This window comes from Oncorhynchus mykiss, chromosome 6, assembly GCF_013265735.2.
Source record: "Oncorhynchus mykiss isolate Arlee chromosome 6, USDA_OmykA_1.1, whole genome shotgun sequence".
Lineage (NCBI taxonomy): Eukaryota > Metazoa > Chordata > Actinopteri > Salmoniformes > Salmonidae > Oncorhynchus > Oncorhynchus mykiss.
The window spans coordinates 39,016,042-39,036,026 of NC_048570.1; the positions used below are offsets into that span (position 1 = coordinate 39,016,042).

At 43.8% G+C, this 19,985-nt stretch overlaps 2 protein-coding genes across 3 annotated transcripts; one reads left to right on the forward strand and one right to left on the reverse strand.

Moving 5' to 3' along the window:
* Positions 1–650: 650 nt before the first annotated feature.
* On the reverse strand, positions 651–17,390 carry pnpla7b (patatin-like phospholipase domain containing 7b). 2 transcript variants are annotated; one of them, XM_036980074.1, is made up of 35 exons: positions 17,183–17,390; positions 16,106–16,158; positions 15,872–15,958; positions 15,498–15,594; positions 15,155–15,228; positions 14,710–14,807; positions 14,435–14,575; positions 13,949–14,108; positions 13,631–13,711; positions 13,256–13,384; positions 11,997–12,077; positions 11,766–11,892; positions 11,275–11,367; positions 10,949–11,052; positions 10,128–10,286; positions 9,784–9,861; positions 9,260–9,465; positions 8,923–9,054; positions 8,440–8,563; positions 8,128–8,317; positions 7,256–7,405; positions 7,037–7,100; positions 6,735–6,903; positions 6,020–6,202; positions 5,379–5,497; positions 4,620–4,776; positions 4,287–4,403; positions 3,991–4,060; positions 3,637–3,753; positions 3,212–3,360; positions 2,789–2,941; positions 2,433–2,549; positions 2,047–2,131; positions 1,829–1,953; positions 651–858 (listed from the first exon to the last, which is right to left on the reverse strand). In XM_036980074.1, exons 2-35 carry the CDS (start codon positions 16,154–16,156, stop codon positions 814–816), a joined length of 4,032 nt encoding a protein of 1,343 aa, XP_036835969.1. In that variant the 5' UTR covers positions 16,157–16,158; positions 17,183–17,390; the 3' UTR covers positions 651–813. The 2 variants fall into 2 exon arrangements, with proteins under 2 accessions (XP_036835969.1, XP_036835970.1); XM_036980075.1 differs by lacking the exons at positions 15,498–15,594; positions 17,183–17,390 and having other exon boundaries at positions 16,106–16,140.
* A 230-nt stretch (positions 17,391–17,620) lies between these two features.
* Positions 17,621–19,153, forward strand: LOC110525918 (39S ribosomal protein L41, mitochondrial). Its single transcript, XM_021606432.2, has 2 exons — positions 17,621–17,672; positions 18,504–19,153. Exons 1-2 carry the CDS (start codon positions 17,636–17,638, stop codon positions 18,947–18,949), a joined length of 483 nt encoding a protein of 160 aa, XP_021462107.2. The 5' UTR covers positions 17,621–17,635; the 3' UTR covers positions 18,950–19,153.
* Positions 19,154–19,985: the final 832 nt, after the last annotated feature.

Here is a 19,985-nt window from a genome sequence, read left to right on the forward strand (position 1 = left end):
CACAATATAGATGGCATCATGAGAATGGAAAATTATGTGGATATATTGAAGCAACATCTCAAGACATCAGTCAGGAAGTTAAAGCTTGGTCGCAAATGGGTTTTCCAAATGGACAATGACCCCAAGTATACTTCCAAAGTTGTGGCAAAATGGCTTAAGGACAACAGAGTCAAGGTATTGGAGTGGCCATCACAAAGCCCTGGCCTCAATCCCATAGAACATTTGTGGGCAGAACTGAAAAAGCGTGTGCGAGCAAGGAGGCCTACATTTCTGACTCAGTTACACCAGTTTCTGACCCACTGGAATTGTGATACTTGAATTATAAGTGAAATAATCTGTCTGTACACGATTGTTGGAAAAGTGTATTGTTTCTAGCACAAAGTAGATGCCCTAACCGGCTAAAAACTATAGTTTGTTTACAATAAATTTGTGGAGTGGTTGAAAAACAAGTTTTAAATGACTCCAACCTAAGTGTATGTAAACTTCCGACTTGAACTGTATGACTTGTGCTTATTTTGGCTCCCCTACATGAACTCACAATTCACATTGTACATTCCACACCTCCCCTCTAGGTGTGTATATGATACGATATTATTTGATATAATATAAATCTCTGCTCCCTGATTGGGAAAATCCTTTTTGATGTCAAAGAGGACAAAGTGTACATTTGTCCTTCATTCATGTTTGGACATACTGTAGAGCATCTGCTAAAATAATGTTTAAAAATAGTGCATTTTGAAAAGTCTAGACTGGCATTGAGGACCACTGCTAACTGGACGGATGCATCATCAACACAGTCTGACGGTTTGGTGGTCATGCGGTTTGGTGACATCGGATCTTGATCTGAATCTCTTCATCCTGAGAGAGAGAGAGAGAGAGAGAGAGAGAGAGAGAGAGAGAGAGAGAGAGAGAGAGAGAGAGAGAGAGAGAGAGAGAGAGAGAGAGAGAGAGAGAGAGAGAGGAGGTAGAAAGAGAGAGAGAGCGAGTGAGGTAGAAAGGTAGAAAGGTAGAAAGAGAGAGAGAGGTAGAAAGAGAGAGAGGTAGAGAGAGGTAGAGAGAGAGAGAGAGAGAGAGAGTGGTAGAAAGAGAGAGGTAGAAAGAGAGACGTAGAAAGAGAGAGAAAGGTAGAAAGAGAAAGAGAGGTAGAAAGAGAAAGAGAGGTAGAAAGAGAAAGAGAGGTAGAAAGAGAAAGAGAGGTAGAAAGAGAAAGAGAGGTAGAAAGAGAAAGAGAGGTAGAAAGAGAGAGAGGTAGAAAGAGAGAGAGAGAGGTAAAAAGAGAGAGAGAGAGGTAAAAAGAGAGAGAGAGAGGTAGAAAGAGAGAGAGAGAGGTAGAAAGAGAGAGAGAGAGGTAGAAAGAGAGAGAGAGAGGTAGAAAGAGAGAAAGAGAGGTAGAAAGAGAGAGAGAGAGGTAGAAAGAGAGAGAGAGAGGTAGAAAGAGAGAGAGAGAGGTAGAAAGAGAGAGAGAGAGGTAGAGAGAGGTAGAAAGAGAGAGAGAGAGGTAGAAAGAGAGAGAGAGAGAGGTAGAGAGAGAGAAAGAGAGAGAGAGGTAGAGAGAGGGAGAGAGAGGTAGAGAGAGGTAGAGAGAGGGAGAGAGTTAAATCAGCCTGGTCTCTGTCTACTGTAGAAGATCAAACAACACAACATCGATTGTGTAAAACTGATCTCTTGACTTTTGTTTTTTTTCATCTCTGGAAGATTCCTTGGTATATTGTTTATTTACTAGTTAGCATAATTTCCCTAAAGGTAATCCTGGATCCTGCTTCAGTGGGTATATGTGTGCGTCCCAAATGGGAATAGGGGGCCATTTGGACTTCAACCTTGTACATACTGTGTCTGCAGTCTCCTCCCCCTCTGTGTGTTCCGCTCCACTGTTGGGATTAGACATGTCAAAGTCAGAGAGAGCACTCTCTATAGCCTCCTCATCATAGTCTGTTTGGTATTCATCTGATAACTCTGAGGGAGAAAGGAAGACAGAGAAGGTGTAGAGAATAACACAGGAACCAAATAGGTACAGGAAGTGTGTGTGTGTGTGTGTGTGTCCCTCACCTTCCACCAGGACTGGTTTGACAGGCTCAATTCGAGAGACAATCTCTGCCAGGTCAGTGAAGGAGGCATTGGGACACGTGACCACCTGAAAACACACACACACACACACACACACACACACACACACACACACACACACACACACACACACACACAAACGCCAGTGAACAGTCTAAAGGAACATTTATTGGCAACTATAAACATAACTGCTAGTATTGGAAGCAATCAGTCAAAAACGACACACAAAAAAACATGTTAAAAAAAATCCTGAACCAATGAGATGTGCAACCAAGTCTGAAGTGGGATTGGAATAGCTGCTGCAACATCTGAAATAGAAACAAGGTGTGGTGCAGTTGAGAACCGGTCTGTGTAACTAGCTATCTCACATTGCCGCTCTTCGTGTTATGAAATTCCTCTTGATGTCTGTCTTTCATCATCTTGTCCACAACCCCACTACGACTCCACATGTCAAACACTGTCTTACAGTGCTGGTAGCCCACTTCCTGAGACAGAGAGAGCGAGAGACAGAGGGAGAAGGGGGGGGGGGGGGGGGGGGGGGGGGGAGGATTAGGTGAGATTATGATGAGACAAGACAGATGGAGAGCCATGGAGACAGTGTCTGAGTCCCCAATGGCACCCTTTTCTCTATATAGTGCACTACTTTACGGGCTGTGGTCAAAAGCAGTGCACCATATAGGGTATCATTTGGGACGCACTCAGTGAGAAAAAGAGGGCTACTCACGGCGATCTCATCGAACTTGCCAAACTCTAAGGTGCCGTAGTGATCAATGGGCGGCCGGATGTACTCGCAGTACTCGCTGTCTTTAACTAACTCCAGCTGACGAACGCAGCACACATACGCAAGCCTGGTCTGGATCTCAGCCATGTTCAGGACCTTATAGAGGATTAGAAGAATACAGAAATAGACCTGAGTTCAGGTAGGCCTCCGTGCCTCAGCAAACAAAGGAGAGTAGCAGGTTGTCCTCAACAACAATAGGGCTTACCCAGGAAAAGCATCCAAAAAGGACTAATATTGTCAACAGGAGTTGGAGCACTCTAAAACAGGCTAGATAGATCCGTTGTGATCAGCAGATATTAATCCTAGTGAACTAAATGATGTATTCTAGGTTGTGAGCATGTTTTTTTTTACATCCTCCTGACTCACCTGGACTTTCTTTGCCAGGGGGTTGAAGCGTTTCCATAGCAGCCACCAGCCAGACAGTGAGTCACCGTAGTTGGTGAGGTTAGTCTCGTCCTGGCTGCCCACATCGATGGCTATTACTACTTTGGCTCCCATGGAGCGAGCTACATCAGCTATATAATATAAATATATATATATATATATATATATATATATATATATATATATATATATATATATATATATATATATATATATATTATATATATAAAGTGAAGGTGAGAGAGAGAGATAGAGAGAGTGACAAACACTGACCAATTGCCATGGCATCTACTGTGTACATCACATGCAAGGTAATGTCTCTAACTTGTACAGTATAACTAGACATGTATGCTGACTTTTAACGTCATGTTTTATAGTTGTTTGAGACATGGCATATACATACTGACCAGGTAGGTTATTGATGTAGCCACCGTCCATGAGTAAGTGTCCGTCTTTGGGATCACAGAGGGGTGGCAGGTACCCAGACAGTGACATGCTGGCACGCACATACCTCCATAGGGAACCTACAAGAGGAGGGCATGCCGAGGTTCAATACCTCAACAGAGTCAAAGGTCCCAAATGGCAACGTATTCCCTACATAGTGGACTACTTTTGACCTGTATCAAATGGCCTCCTTTTCCCTATACAGTACACTAGTTTTAAACCTGAGCCCTACGGAACCCTGGTCAAAAGTAGTACACTATATATATATATATGGAATAGGGTGCCATTTTCGACATTGAGAATAAAGCCAGACAGACCGTCAGTGTGAACCCTCATGGATGAAGCAGTGATATCTGTGGTGATGTTGAAGTAGGGGATCCACAGGTCCTAGGAGAGTAGCACGCGGGGGAAAGAGAGAGAGGAGAAGAAATGTTTAGCTGATGAAAATAAACTATGAGCTGACCCGGTATTGTCGAGATCATGTTGAATGGATGTCATAAGTCAGCAGTCATAAGTATTGGTCAAATCTAGGGATGAATAAATAATCCGGATTTTTAAACTGATCACTCAGGCCTAATTAAAACCATCACTATTCGTAATGGGATCCTCTCACCTCAATCTGTTTGCCCTTAAATACAGCGCTGACGCTGTTGTTAAAGGAGGCCCCAGAGAACATGGAGGTCACCGGGTACGTCAGGTCGAACACCTTCTTGAAGATGGACCTCATGTCCTGGTGTTGGAGAGAGGTGGAGAGATACCTTACAATCAACTTCTCTGGAGCCAAAGACAACGTCTACGTCTTTAAACCCTATTCCCTATTTAGTGCGTTACTTCTGACTAGTGCCCTGGTCAAAAGTAGTGCACTACATATGGAATAGGGTACCATTTGGGATAAGGACAACATCCTCTTATGCAGCCCAGCTTCGGCCGTCCTGTATCTTCTCACCATGGCCCACTCGCGAGCGCGGACCCTCATACGGCTGTTGCTCTTCTCCTCAGCGTACAGCGCCCCCATCAGGGAGCCGATGGAGGTGCCGCCCACCATGTCCACAGGGATGCCCGCCTCATTCAGCGCCCGCAGGATGCCAACCTGACAGCAACCCCTGGAGGGACACGGACCACAGGTAGGTTACACAGAGTCCAAAACATGACACTGGACAATAAAGCACAGTCGGTGTGTGAGTATAAGAGAGGGGACATTTAGCCTAAGGAAGCGTTTTAGTGGACAGTCAGAGGGAGCAGTGTTGACGGGACTAGAGAATATACCCACCGTGACCCAGCTCCTGGACATGCCATAGCAAAAGGGAACAAGAACAGAAAGCAGAAAAGAAAGACAGAAAAGCCATTATCGAAAGACAAGAGGCCTCATAGCAAGGTAGACAGAGGCCTCATAGCAAGGTAGACAGAGGCCTCATAGCAAGGTAGACAGAGGAGAGGCATCCAGAGAGAACAAGGACACAAAACAGCCACACACTCTCTATACTAGAAATATGAAAATTATTTAAAGTTGGGCAAAAAACAGGAAAACCATAACCAGGGACTATAATCCTAAAAGAATGTTTGAATAATTGCAGTTGTAAAAATCTGCGGCGTAAAAATCGTAATGTGACGACTGCAGATGCCAGATCTAATCCGCTAAAAAGGTCCTACTGATAGTGCAGCATGTTACATTGGAGTGTGGGGTCTGGAAAGAGATTAGCAGCACCTTGCACCCCCTCCCCCCAGCACCAGGGCGATGGTGTTGCCTGTCAGGACTCTGGCCAGACGGCTGAAGTCAGAGTGGCGGTCTGGAGGCTTCTGGAACACACGCTGGTACATCTCTCTCTGAGGACAACCACAGCAGGACCACAGGAGCACAGCACCACAGGAACAGAGGTAGAGGGGAAGAGTCAGCAAATGTGTGATTCGTCTCAATTGGCACCCTATTCCCTAGTGCACTACTTTTGACCAGAGAGCTATACATTATATAATAAATAGGGTGCCATTTGGGAAGCAGCCTAGGTCAAGATTGTTTTCGGAAAGCTCAGTAATGTTATCTAAAAGCTTCCTTCTGAGACGTGCATCATACGAGCTTTGAGGCAGAGTGAACCAAGCTGCAGGTCAAAAGCCAAGATTGAAAAGGTAGGTTGAATACTGTCTAGTCAGTGAGAGGAGCTATGACTATTCTGGCTGAGGTGTGTGTGTGTACTAGCATGGACAGGCTACTACTGGAAAATACCACATTTGGGCAGGACAGGGGGTATGTGTATGTATGTGTGCCTTCCTGCCTGCGTGTGTGTGCGTGCCTGTCTCTGTTCCTGCCTGCGCGTGTGTGCGTGCCTGCGTATGTGTGTGTATATAGGGTACCAGTTTAGGCAGGCTCCTCTTGGAGAAGACCCTGTGTGGACAGGAGAGGTGCAGGTGTCTGGAGATCCAGCTCCTCATGTTGAGCCACTCCACAGTGCCCTGAGGCGGGGGACCGTCCTCCCTGTGCAGCAGGATCAGCTGCTTCTGGGCCCGCACGGCACTGCCCTCCAGCATCCGCTCCAACTAGGGGACAGAGGCCACAGCAAAGGGACAACAGTGTCACACCCACAGTGGAGGAGGCCTAAATTAAGGGTGAGTCCCAAATGGCACACTATAAGTAATGCACTGTAGAAGAGGGATTGGGTGTCATTTGAGATTTGTCCTTCATGTCAATCAGACAGCAGAGTCTGAAAGAGACAAGCCTTGTTTCTCTTCTTCCTCATTAAGCTTCAATCATTTAACCCCTAATAAACTGTCTTACTAATAGGGGTTCATCCTAGCGAAGCTAATTAAGAAGCTTAATCCCCACATACACTCAGTAGGCCAGTTATCCCACTTCATAGACACTGCATTAAACGAAGTAAGCCCTCAACTTTCCTAAAACCCATTAGGCAGATAGTGTTCTACAGCTATATGTTGTTTTTTATTGAGCTGCCCCTGTTGGCCAGGTCTCCCTTGTAAAAGAGGTATTCTGACCTCAATGGGACTTCCCGGATTAAATAAAGGTTCAAGAAAAAAGGCAGAGGTGTTGGTGTGCATTTTTTTTATTTTATACCTCGCCCACGGTCGGCTCGGCCTCTCCCAGTCCCACTATGATGATGCAGTCGGCCTGGCGGATGCAGCGCTGTGTCCAGGGGGTCAAGGTATCGTCTGATTGGTAGAGAACGATGCGGTGGATGTCCTCCTGCTGCCCCAGCCAGCTGGACAGACGGTACTCATGCACACTACAGAGGAGAGGGTTGAGATGTGTGTATCCTTTCAAATGTTTCCTTCAACTCTGACAACCAGCTGATCTTGACACAAATATGCTAACGCAGACAACAGCGTGCATGCCTGAAATGATTACGTCATTCCTACCTGTCCAGTGCGGCAGCACCCAGTCGCTGTTTGATGATGTCACTGGTCAAGAGTAAGGTGGGACCTAAAAGTCCAACAGAAATAAAATAGTACATACTGAATGTAGACCAGCAAGCTATAGTGAAAAAAAAGTATTAGTCGTAGTTCACTTTTTAGTCCAACGACATCTGTTTGTGTCACCGGGAGTGGTGAAGCAGGACTAGTAGTAATGATATGTACCAATGGCACTGAGTGCATGCTGCAGCTCCAGTGTGAAGGCTGTAAGAGGCACCTCCTCTGACACAGGCAGGATGGTCACAGTGGACAGGTTAGAGGCCGGGCTCCCTGAATCCCACTTACTGCTGGGGGGTTGTAGCGTCAGGCCACGGGCTACAACAGAGGCAGGAAGACAGAGGCATCGCTGAAACACCATGGGTGGTTGACACAGACAGAATACAAGAACACACACACACTATCCCCCTGACACATACATTTTAAATCTACACCTCCGTTCAAAAGATTTGGGTCACTTCGAAATGTCCTTGTTTTTGAAACAAGAAAAGTCCATTAAAGTCCATTAAAATTGATCCGAAATACAGTGTAGACATTGTTGATGTTGTAAATGACTATTGTAGCTGGAAATGGCTGATTTTTATGGAGGCCCATTATCAGCAACCATCACTCCTGTGTTCCAATGGCACGTTGTGTTAGCTAATCCAAGTTTATAATTTTTAAAGGCTAATTGATTATTAGAAAACCCTTTTTCAATTATGTTAGCACAGCTGAAAACTGTTGTTCTGATTAAAGAAGCGATAAAATTGTCCTTCTGTAGACTAGTTAAGTATCTGGAGCATCAGCGTTTGTGGGTTCGATTAGAGGCTCAAAATGGCCAGAAACAAAGACCTTTCTTCTGAAACTCGCCAGTCTATTTTTGTTCTGAGAAATAAAGGCTATTTCATGCGAGAAATTGCCAAGAAACTGAAGATCTTGTAAAACGCTGTGTACTACTCCCTTCACAGAACTGTGCAAACTGGACAAAAAAAAAGATTTTCTTTCCAAAACAAGGACATTTCCAAGTGACCCCAATCTTTTGAACGGGAGTGTACACTAACCTGCCAAGGGTCCGTGAACCTGCTGCATATTTCCAAGGATCTTCTGTCCCAGCAGATGGATGAGTCTGGTCACTACCTGCGGATACCTCCTTTTGATGGAGCTGAGGGCCCCCTCAGGCAGCTTGGCTAGCTCAGAGTCCCTGATGGCGTGCACTGTAGTGGCTCGGTTCATGTGGGTCAGGGCCTCCACCTGAGGACACCACACAAGTTCTATGAATAACAGTTAATTGACATGATAGCACAAACAGGTCTGGGACCAGGCTAAAGTTAAATACATCAACCATAAAGAATATGGGATTATAGAGCACTCACCACCCCTATGAGGTCACCGCGACCATACTCTCCGGCCAACTCCTTCTTCCCATCATCCTTTGCGATGACAGAGCGCAGGCGGCCACTGAGGACGATGAAGGTGCTGTCCGACTTGTCTCCCTGCCTAGGAACGGTTGGATGCAGCAGTTAGACAGAGAAACAGATAGACCAGACTATTCAACTCTGACCCTATGAGGTCCAGAGCCTGCTGGTTTTCTGTTCTACCTGATAATTCATTGCATCCACCTGAAGTCTCAGGTCTAAATCAGTCCCTCATCAGCGGGGAAGAATACAAATAAAAAAAGCATTGGAACTGGTTTCGAGGTCCAGATTCAAATTTGAGGGAGATAGAGGAAATGAGACCATTCAGCATAGAGATCCTATAATTCCCTGACCAAGATGGATGTTTTTGTTGTCATGTTGCTAGGATGCCTATGTCCATTCTAGTGTTCTATATGTACTTCTATGCTATTCAGCAGGTACCTGTAGACAGTGCGGCCAGCCTCCACAGCCATCCAGTCCAGAGCAAAGTCTATCTGCCTGACGAAGCCTGACACCCTCTTCACCACGGTGTGAGCCACATTCAGCACCACCCTTGGCTCTTCGCGCATGATCCTACATAGACCCACATTCACATATTCAGACAGCAACTACTGTGCACAAAAACATGCACACCAACAGGGTGTGGGACAACAGGGTCTGGGACAAATATGAGAATTACAGTAACAATACTGTCATCAGACATCGAGTGTGTGTGCGTGTGTGTGTCTCTGTGCCTGCATCTGTGTGTCTGTGTCTATACACAAGGAAAATGGCATACTCATAGAAGGCAGCTTTAGAGATAGACAGGAAGGTGCAGTCCCTGTGTGCTCGGACGCTGAAGATGAGGGGTTCACCAGTCAGCACGGCCAGATGACCCACCATCTCCCCTGGGTGAGTCAGAAACAGCAGGGTGTCCTCCTCGCGGTCGATCGTCCGCTGGTACACATGGAGCGCCCCCGAGATCACAAACTGCACACTTGCATCCTACCAGAGGGAACAGACGACACAGGGAGCTATACATAATGTCAATGAGCGAGTCCCAAATGACACCCTATTCTCCATATAGTGCACTACTTTTGACTAGAGCCCTGGTCAGAAGTAGTCCACCCTATAGGGAATAGTGCCTTTTGACACACATAAATGAACCACTTATAAAATGACGCAAAATGACAAATGACGTTGACCGTTTCTGTCCGTGCTGCTGACAGAGAAGAAGCAGATGTTTTACTGAGGTGAGCTTTAGCCCCAGGGCTAAAGGCTATGTCTACCACTACCAGGCAGCATGCAGACAGACTGACTGACCTGGTCCCCCTGGCTGTTCAACACACAGCCAGCTTTGACCTGACGCAGAGTCACCCTGCCCTCCAGCAGACTGGGGTCCTGACAGAAAGTGGGAGAGAGATAGGGAGGTAAGAAGAGGGTCAGAAAATATGTCAGGAATGTCCAAACTCCTGCAGTGTGTGCAGCTTCTGTTCCAGCCCAGCTCTTTGATGAAGAATAAATAGTCTTCCATTTGGACTGTGATTAGTTGAATCAGGTGTTAGTTCTGGACTGGAACAAAAGCCTGCACATACATTGGCTCTCCGGGGCCAGCCCGCTGGATGTGTTCTAGTTTATACGGAGACCCAGAGAGAGCCATCCAGTACCTGTAGTTGTATGAGGCGCTGCAGGTCCTTCTTGGCAGCCTGGAAGATGGCGTTGACCTTGCTGTGGTGGATGTGACCTGACTGACCTCCTCCAGCCTCAGAGTAGTGAAACACAGCAGAGGGAGTGTGCACCATGGTCACACTCTTCTTCAGAATGGACTGATGAATGAAAGGGAGAAAGGGGAGCGGGGTGAGTATGGCCTTGCTATTGAGAGAGGCTGCCATGCATCTTCTCTTGAGAGCCAAGTCTGCCTATGTGCCCACTGCCCACAAAATGACGTGGAAACTGAGCTGCACTTCCTAACCTCCTGTCAAATGTATGACCAGATTAGGCACACATATTTCCCTCAGATTACACAGACCCACAAAGAATTTGAAAACAAATCCAATATTGATAAACCCCCATATCTATTATGTGAAATTCCACAGTGTGCCACCATAGCAGCAAGATTTGTGACCTATAAATAAATCAACTGTACGTATCTCCTTATTTATTGTTACAACAGTGTTACATAGCCAATAATATAATGTTTGAAATGTCTATATTATTTTTTTAACTTTTGTGAGTTTAATGTTTACTGTTCATTTCTGATTAATTAATTTCCCTTGTTCATTTCCCTTTTGTTTAATTGTCAATTTCACTTGCTTCGGCAATGTAAACATATTTTACCATACCAATAAATCCCTTTGAATTGAACTGAATTGAGAGAGGAAGAGTCAGAGAGAGAGTCAGAGACATAACTAGGAATGTCTCTGCCTATGTATCTTATGGAAGTTGTTACACTGACATGTGTCTGGTAAATCTGCAGTGCATCACAGACCTTGTGTGGGACCTGGGGACTTGGTGGTGGTGTGTCTGCTTTAGCTGCTTCTTCTGTTATTCTGGCTCGCTGATATGCCATGTTGAGGTCAGCCGATGTGGCACCTCAAAGAGTGTGAGGAGAGAGACAAAAAGCATTCAGACACACGGACCAGGGTTTGTACAGTACAGGGCCGGATTCACAAAACACTAAAAAAAAAGAAGATTGTTTGTAAGTGCAATTCCTCAACAATATCTTAAGATTTACAGTACAGGTCACTACTATGTGGTCTGACCAGTGTGTGTGTGTGTGTGTGTGTGTGTGTGTGTGTGGTAATGTATGCTTACTTGACACTGCCAGAGGAGTGGACTGGGAGCGAGACCTTTTTCCTTTAGTGGTTGGGCTGCTATTTGAAAGACAGGACTTCCTCTCTCCAATTTCTGAAACAACACCATACAGCTATGCCATGAGTATGTCCTGCTTTCCAGCAAGCCACCATTCTTCATAGTGACATAACATAACAACCTCCACACTTATCCATCTGGATTCATATTTTCATGATATGGTAATCCAAATGTAATCCAGACATAATGCAGACTAGGGTTGCACATTTCCAGTAACTTTCCCCAAATTGCCAGGTTTTCCAGAAACCCCACTTGGAGGATTCCCAGACATCCTGTTAATTCCCTCCTGATTCCAGGAATCTTCCAAATGGGATTTGTTTTTTGGGGGGAAAGTTACCGGAATGTTTGGAGCCGTACGCAAAACCAAAGCTAGAATTAACATTGGTTTCTATGCTGGCATTTACCAGTGAGATGACCATCCCATAATAACTGACCTGTGTCGCTGGGCCCCTTCTCATGGCCAGACTCATCAGATCGAGATTGATGTCTGTCTCGACCCCTGTTCGGGTTGGCTTCACCTATCACACTGTGTACAGCCACAAGGGGGACCGCCTGTCTCTCCTGAACAACACACATGGAACACACACACAGAACTATCAGGAGTATACATCCCCTTCAAAGATTAAATACCCAGTCGTGTGTGTGTGTGTGTATGTGTGTCATACTGCATTGAAGAGCTCTGTGGTAAGGCCTAGGTAGTTGTGAAGGGCCAGGAAGGTGACTCTCTGCAGGCGTACCATGATGATCTAGAAAGGACAATAACAAAAAAGCAACAAATGACTCCACTGTTTTAGTAAAGAGAGCAGAACCCTGAAAATGTCTGAAAATACAAAATCCTCAGTGATTTAGTTTTTTGGGTTTAGCTGTGTAACTACAGAATAATGTCATAGTTGCCTACAAACCAGGCAGGAGGTGTGATCTCCAGTATTTGAGTGATATTATATAATGGCTGATTTCCCTGGGTACAGACCACATCCCAAATGGCACTCTATTCCCTTTTTAGTACATTACTCTTGACCAGAACTATATGGGCCCTGGTCAAAAGTTGTGCACTTTACAGTGCTTATAGAAAGTCTACACCCCCTTGAACTTTTTGCACATTTTGCTGCCTTAAAATTCAATCTAAAAAATGATTAAAACAGATTTCTTTCCTACAGATCTACACAACCTACTGCAAGACAACATGGCAAATAAATTAACTTTTTGGCTTAAATTTAAAACTACAAGGTTGGGTCAAATCCAATATTGTGGTGGTGGCAGCAACATGTTATGGGTATGCTTGTCATGGGCAGGGACTGGGGAGTTGTCAGGATCAAAATAAATATGAAAGGAGAAAACCTGCCCCAGTCTTCTGAAAACCTAACTTTGGGATAGAGTTTTTTTTTCCAGTGAGACAATAACACAAATTTGAATGCAAAAAATACACGCCAGAATGGCTTTCCAAGAGGTGTTGAGTGATTTAGTCTCAGTCCTGAATTAAATCTGCTTAAATAAAAAATCAGAGACAAGGTCCATCAGTGATTCCCAACCAAATATTATGAGCTTCAGCAATTTCGACAAAAACAATGGATATATGTTGCCCTAAGAGTTGTGCAAAGTTGGTAAAATCTTATTCCAAATGATTCACAGCTGTAATGGCTGCTTAAGGTTTTTCCACCAAGTATTAACTCAGGGGGGCGGTTTATCAATTATGCTATTTCCGTTTTTTTAAATTGTATTACTTTCACTTTGAACATGTGGAGTAAGTTGTGTAGATCTGTAGGGAAAAAATCTAATTTAATACATTTTTAGATAACATTTTAAGGCAGCAAAATGTGAAGAGAAGAAGATCAAGGGGGTCTAGACTTTCTATAGGCACTGTACAGGGAATAGTGCACCATTTGGGATGTATCCTAGGTCAGTCTGTCACTGATAGTAACAGTACCTGGATAACACGGACCAGGGTCTCTGGGTATTTCTCAAACACAGAGTGGAAGGCAGCAGCTGGAAGACGCAGTATGGTAGAAGGGGTTGCAGCTCTGGCAGATACAGTCTTGTAGGGGGCTGAGTGACCCTAGAATGCATAGGGGGGTAGAGGACGAGAAGTGGTGGCTGGTCTCACTTTAAATCGGAGGACAGGCTCATTGTAATGGCTGGAATGGAATGGTCTCAAACACATGGTTTTCCATTCCAGCCATTACTACAAATCGTCCGCCCCTCACCAGCCTCCTGTGTCTTAGGTACTTATCAGAGTGCAGTGGATACATAAACACGCGCTAGCTGAATCAGAGGGTAAATGAGAGTGGAAAGCGTAACGTACAGTGATGACATCCAGGATACTGAGCAGACTGTGGACACTGTCTCCTGGAAACACCTCCTTTACCACCACATCTGTCCCATCCTGTAACAACAAAATACATCTTACTTGCATTTGACTATCAAACTTTAAGTACATAATACAAGTAGTTGTAAATCCAGCGTAACGGGTGAGACCACGTCCCCTGATGATCTTTTGGGCAAAACTTTTGTCAAAGATGGAAAACAATTTCCTTTCTATCTGAGTGCGGGCCTTCTTCATTTTCCTATTCATGATGAGGTTGCTTCAGCAACAGATAGATATAGCATGTAGGGATCTTACACTCTCACGTATGCAGAGCTCCAGACGGCCGTCTTGCACCACGTAGATGCTGTCGTCGATGTCCCCTGGACGAAAGAGTGTCTCCATCTCGTGGAGCTGCACAAACACCATGTGACGGCACAGCTCCAGGAACAGAGGCTTCTCAAAGTGGCCCAGGACCCTGGACACAGCACACAGACAATAGTGGGATGGATTACACAGGGGTTATCATTTATAGGGCTTGCTAAAACAACTGTTGGTAATGCAGCGCCTTACAACATGACAACCTATCATTTACTCAGTCTAGGTGAGGGACACTCAAATCTGAACCTCGGGTCCAGTTACACTTCTGGTTTTAGTTTTTACCTGGTAGTTAATTGCACTCACCAGGTATCCTGGGTCTAAATCAGTCCCTTACTAAAGGGTAAGAATGAAAAATCATCAGTGGAACTAGACTGGAGGTCCATATTTGAGTGTCCCTATTCTGGGTGTTTACGGTTCCCTTACCTGACGTTCTTAAGCATGTAGAGCACCTCAGAGGGCAGGTGAGAGTTCTGCACGTCAAACTCTGTGAGGTCAGCCTCCAGCAAAGAGGGAGGGGGCTCCTTAGCCACCAGGGTGGGGGGCTCCCTCCTAATGCGCAGTATTCTGGGACACAAAGTGTTAGGGTGGTGTTTAAATGTATCCTTAAAACATACAAAACTCGTACAAACTGTTCACCATCAGAAAAAGAGAGGTTATCACTACAGGTATCATCGGAATACAGTGTAGTCATGACTCACTTTCGCGCTATAGACAGGACTTTAGTTCTCTTCCTGATTCGCTGCTTCTGTGACTCAGAGGTAGAGGTAGGGGTTGAGGTAGAGGACAAGGTCTGCACCTGGTACGGTAAAAAACAGGGAGAGATGTTTTAATTGAAATCAATTCAGTATAGCTAGCCTAGTGCAACCAGCCTGATCTCGTGATAGCTCACATTCTAACGAGTGAAGTGAAATGAAACCTGGTCAGTCTGCTTAACCAGTGGTCAGTGAAACCTGGTCAGTCTGCTTGACCAGTGGTCGGTCTGCTTAACCAGTGGTCGGTCTGCTTGACGAGGCTACAGTAGAGCCTAACATACAGGTAATTTACTGTCTCTATGTGCAATTTATATTGAAAATTACACAAAACAATTATGGGAGACACGCTAGACAAAATGTGCGAGGGATTGCCTGATGGTGTGGGACTGACCTTTCTCATGATCTTTCTGCCATAAAACATAACTTTGTCTCTTTTCCTGAAGCGATAGTGAGGCTGCTGCTCCTCTGAAAAAAAAACATACAGCACATACTGTCATGACACATAGGCCTATATGGCTATTAAAGCTAAATTACTTTCTTTGTTTTATTACAACTTGACGAACTTGAACAATGTTCACTATTTTACTGGTTTGAAATATTTGCCTGTATATATTATTATTATTAGTATTTTATAGATAAAGGTAGGTCGGTACACCAACTGATTCTAAATAAATACAAACAAATAAATCAAATAGTTCTTAATTTATGAGAGAATGGAGGCAGGAAGTACTGACTGTACTGTTTGTATCTTCTGTAGAATAAAAACACAACCATGCCGATGAGAGACACTGCCAACACAGTCAGTACAGCTACGACCAGCACACCAGTCCACTGGGAGGGCAAAAGAAGATGATTATTAGACGTGGACCAAACCACAGCCACAATGACATCTAATATATTGGCTAGGAGTTCATCCCAAATGGCACCCTATTCCCTATATAATGCACTGCTTTGGACCAGAGCCTTAGTAGACCTATACTTTATAGGGAATAGAGTGCCATTTTGGATGCAGCCTCAGTGGGCTGCTGGCATGGTGATCTAAGAACAGTCACAACAGCACTGTTCACAGAGTCAGTGCTGGAGAGGAGAGTGCTGGGTAGCTACCTACCAATGGCAATGGCATAGCAGTCTCTGTTCTGTCCTCCATCCAATGTTGCATCCTGGCCTTAATTTCACTGCCAAGTGGCACCAGGCTCTACAAAACAAGCAGGAAACCAACATTCAACAGATGTCTATTTATGACCGGGCATCAAGAAGGTTAAGCCTAGATGGAGAAATGGAATCGGACACTGTGGTAGTAGACCTATTGAATTGGTGGGAGACTTAGAACTGGTTTTATTACCGGGTATATACTGCAGCTGTCCTCATCTTTGTCATCCAGCTTGTCATCCATTCCTAGTCAAAAAAAGGCAAACAGTGTACATGCATTTTCCAAGTCAGAGTGGAAGAGACTGTAAAAAATAAAATAAAGTATTCTTCACACGGTTTGAGAAATGGAACCAGAGGGCAATGTCCTAATCATTCCACACACTGATAGGCCTAATCAAAAGGAGCACTATGTGAATTCTTGAAACCCTAAAACCAATATGCCAAAACATCCCCTAACAAAACAGACACAAATGAGAATAAATAAATATTACAAATGAGAACACTGGATCACTCACAGACTGTAGTCACAGAGTGTACTGCCAGTGTGTCTGTCTGCACCTGGTCTGCACTCTGTAACCAGAGACACCCACTGGCCACTGCACACGCATACTTGAATAGACTCACCCACAAGCAAGTAGAAAGTCTAGGCTACTACACTACACACCCTGAACCTGTATGTGTGCGTTAGAGACATCTCGCACAGATATAAGTTCATACACACCCCAGTAAACAGATTGTTCATGACAGGAATCAAATAGGGCCTAGTTTCCTGAGTATATCAAATTTGCCTGATCTAGCCTAGATCATTAAATACTGAGCAGGTGCATGGCCGGCTTGATTTCAAGATCTGGATGTATGGTATTTTCCTCTAACTGTGCCCTTATATTGATAAACAAACCCATCACGGACAGACACACAGTCAATTCGCACAGGTATGACATTCTACTAACGTCGCCCTTGCCTTAAATAGCTATAATGTATCTACGACCTAAATATGGAAGAATACGAACACATTTCCAATTAGTTACGTTTAATCACAGTTATTAAATTGGTGCTCATAGGTTCAGGCAGTCGACGGTTATATGGCCAGATTTGTATCACTGTCACATAGATCTAAATGGGCTGACAGGCAAACAGACAAAGTCCCGTTATTCTGACTTGCCCAATGCCCATTGACACCCCCGTCTGCAGCCATGCAGTCAAATAAACACAAATTATTACACTGCACTACAAGGTTAAATGAAAATATTAGCTACAATAATATACTTACTGGCTCGTATTACCTAACGTTCCACTATCTCCACTGTCAAAGTTTTATGTACACATGCATGTCTTTCTCTCCCCGATGACTCGCTGCCAGTATCTGGAATTACAATTGGCTACCACTGACTGAATCAAACCAATCGCAAAACGTTTTATTCTGACGTCGGGCTCTTCGAATGTGTCTATCTTGCTGTTGGCGCTGTTCAAGGTGAGTGTAGCTATAGATTTGACACATATTATCGCTAAAGTTATATTAATCGCCATGTAGTGCTTATCTTGCTTTCTACTTCCACAATGACCGTACAGCTATTTAGAAACGGAGAGTCAAAGTGTCGTTGACCCATGTGTTTTGCTAGCTAGCGAACTACTGTAGTGCTAGCAAAACACATTGGTCCAAAACCAAGCTAAATAACCTTAGCTAGCTAACAACAGCTACCAACAAAGCTATGCGTAGACAACAATGCTCAATACGTTTTTCGCAATGAATATGTCTTCAGGTAGCAACAATTACAATATGGAACGTGTTTGATAAGTGTCATGTTTACAATAATATTGTGTATAAACCCTGGCTTGTTAATGCTATATATTGGCCAGTGACAGGCTTTGAAACTACCGTATTGGCACTCTCCAGAAGAAGCCCATGTTGACTCCATAGGAATTAATGTAATTCTACACTATTTCAATTAGTGGCAATATGTAACTTTTCGGTCGACCTGGTCAAATCTGCATAGACATTTTAGTTTTAGATAAATCATTCTACTTGAAAGCAAGTCTAAGAAGCGGTAAAGCTGTTCTATGTTCAGTATTTCTATGCTACCGTTAAGTTTTGTGTTTGCTCTTTTACCTTTGTACACCAGCTTCAAACAGCTAAAACAACAATGTTTTTGGTTATGGAAACTATATTTCACAGCGGTTTAACTGGTACAATGATTATCTACACTATACTAGTTTATGTAGTGTTGTGGTGTGTGTCTCATCGTGATGTGTGTGTGTTGTCCAATATTTTTATTTAAAAATATTTTCATCCCGTCCCCGCAGGAGTCGTTTTTGCCTTTTGGTAGCCATCATTGTAAATAAAAATATATGTTATCTATCTTCCAACAGTTTGACTCACATTTTCACACAGGGGTTTCAAACGGTCAATAGTTCAAATGCTTATTTTAATCTGTTTCTTCATCCCAGTCTCATTTTACTTGATTGAAACGAATGTGAAAGAACTGATAGAGGTAGGTTCCTAGCAGTGAGGAAATAGTGAGTTAGCTATGTTTACTGTTGTTAGCTACCAAAGTACCCATTGTAATCTCACCCATTTCATTGACTCCATACAGATTTGCCCAACAGTTTGAGTCCAAAACTCTTCGATGCGATGGGTGTATTGAATGCTCTTCGACGGGGCATTGTGAGAGGAGCTGATCGTATGGCTGAATTCACCAGCAAACGTGGCTCAAGGACTCACTACAAAGGCAGAGGGGCACAGCCAACAGGAGTACTAACCTCCAGCAGAAAATTTGTTCCAATACAGGCAATGATCCCCCAGTTTGTGGTGCCTGACTTGGAGGGATTCAGACTCAAACCCTACGTGTCGTACCGCACCCCGGTTGGAACGGAGCCCGCTGTCACCCCTGAGGGTCTGTTCTCCGAGGCTGTGGCCCAGCAGATCCAGAAAGACTTTGAGGAAGGCTCATTTGATAAGGAACAGCTGGAGAAATACGGATTTGAGCCCACGCAGGAGGGAAAGTTATTCAAACTATACCCAAAGAACTTTATACAATAAAAAGGCCACCCAATCTGATCTATCTGGAACTCTGACTTAGTATCAAGGATCGTTAACAAATTTTGTTTGTGTTGGGAGGTCAAGTTGTTGCTAACCATTTGAGACCGCTGAGCTGATCATATGTTACTGGACCGTGGTGTATTGTGAATGTGCTTGCTGAAAGTACTAGTATGTGGTATTCTAATTAAAAACAAATGTATTATATGGAGTTTTACTACTTTATTTATTTTTTAAACAATCAATACACATGTTGGATACATGTTATTAGGATGGGTTTTGCACTAAGCAAAATCATTATGGTCAATTGATCATAGTACAGATATATACGATGATATCCAACTAAGCTTAGATGTTTACCAAATAGGCTTTCACAATGTTAACAGAACAAGAGAAGCCTGGTGATCCAAATACAGTAAATGTATTGTTCAAAAATGATATACAGTGCATTCGGAAAGTTACAAGTTACAGCCTGATTGGAAAATGGATGAAATAGTTTTTTTCCTCATCAATCTACACACAATACCCCATCATGGCAAAGCAAAAACAGTTTTGATAATTTTACAAATTCGTAAAAACATTTAAAACAGAAAAAAAAACGTTTACATAAGTATTCAGACCCTTTACTTCAGGCTTGGACAAAGGCCGGCCCCCGGAATCATGCTCAGATCACAAAATAATTTTGTGGTAATGATAATGTTTTGAAAAACGTATTTGTTATTCAAATTAAAAGGCCAATGAATACTTTCCTTTGTGTAATGATGTAACTCCCTCCGCTTGTGGGACATTTATTTTGAAGGCATGTAAAAAAAAATAACTGCACAAGGACGGACGGTGACTTGACGGTCTGACACGTTAGTTAGAAATAGTTAGCTACAAATTGCGCAAAAAAATGTTTGCAAAGAAAAGGAAAGTAGACAATGACCGTAGGGTGTTCCAGCAAGAGTGGACATTGAAATATGTCTTTATTGAGGAATCAGGGAAAGCTGTGTGCTTACTAAGCAAAGAGAGCATCGCTGTCTTGAAAGACTACAACTTG

What these genes read in the sequence shown, in the direction of transcription:
- LOC110525918 (XM_021606432.2), top strand. Translation starts at nt 17,636, where the DNA reads ATGCTCAATACGTTTTTCGCAATGAATATGTCTTCAG. An exon ending in CGCAATGAATATGTCTTCAG is followed by an intron (nt 17,673 to 18,503) that starts GTAGCAACAATT and finishes GACTCCATACAG; the next exon opens with ATTTGCCCAACAGTTTGAGT.
- pnpla7b (XM_036980074.1), bottom strand. Translation starts at nt 16,156, where the DNA reads ATGGATGACAAGCTGGATGACAAAGATGAGGACAGCTGCAGTATATAC. An exon ending in GAAGGGGCCCAGCGACACAG is followed by an intron (nt 11,368 to 11,765) that starts GTCAGTTATTAT and finishes GTGTTGTTTCAG; the next exon opens with AAATTGGAGAGAGGAAGTCC. An exon ending in GGTTCACGGACCCTTGGCAG is followed by an intron (nt 7,406 to 8,127) that starts GTTAGTGTACAC and finishes CCTCTGTTGTAG; the next exon opens with CCCGTGGCCTGACGCTACAA.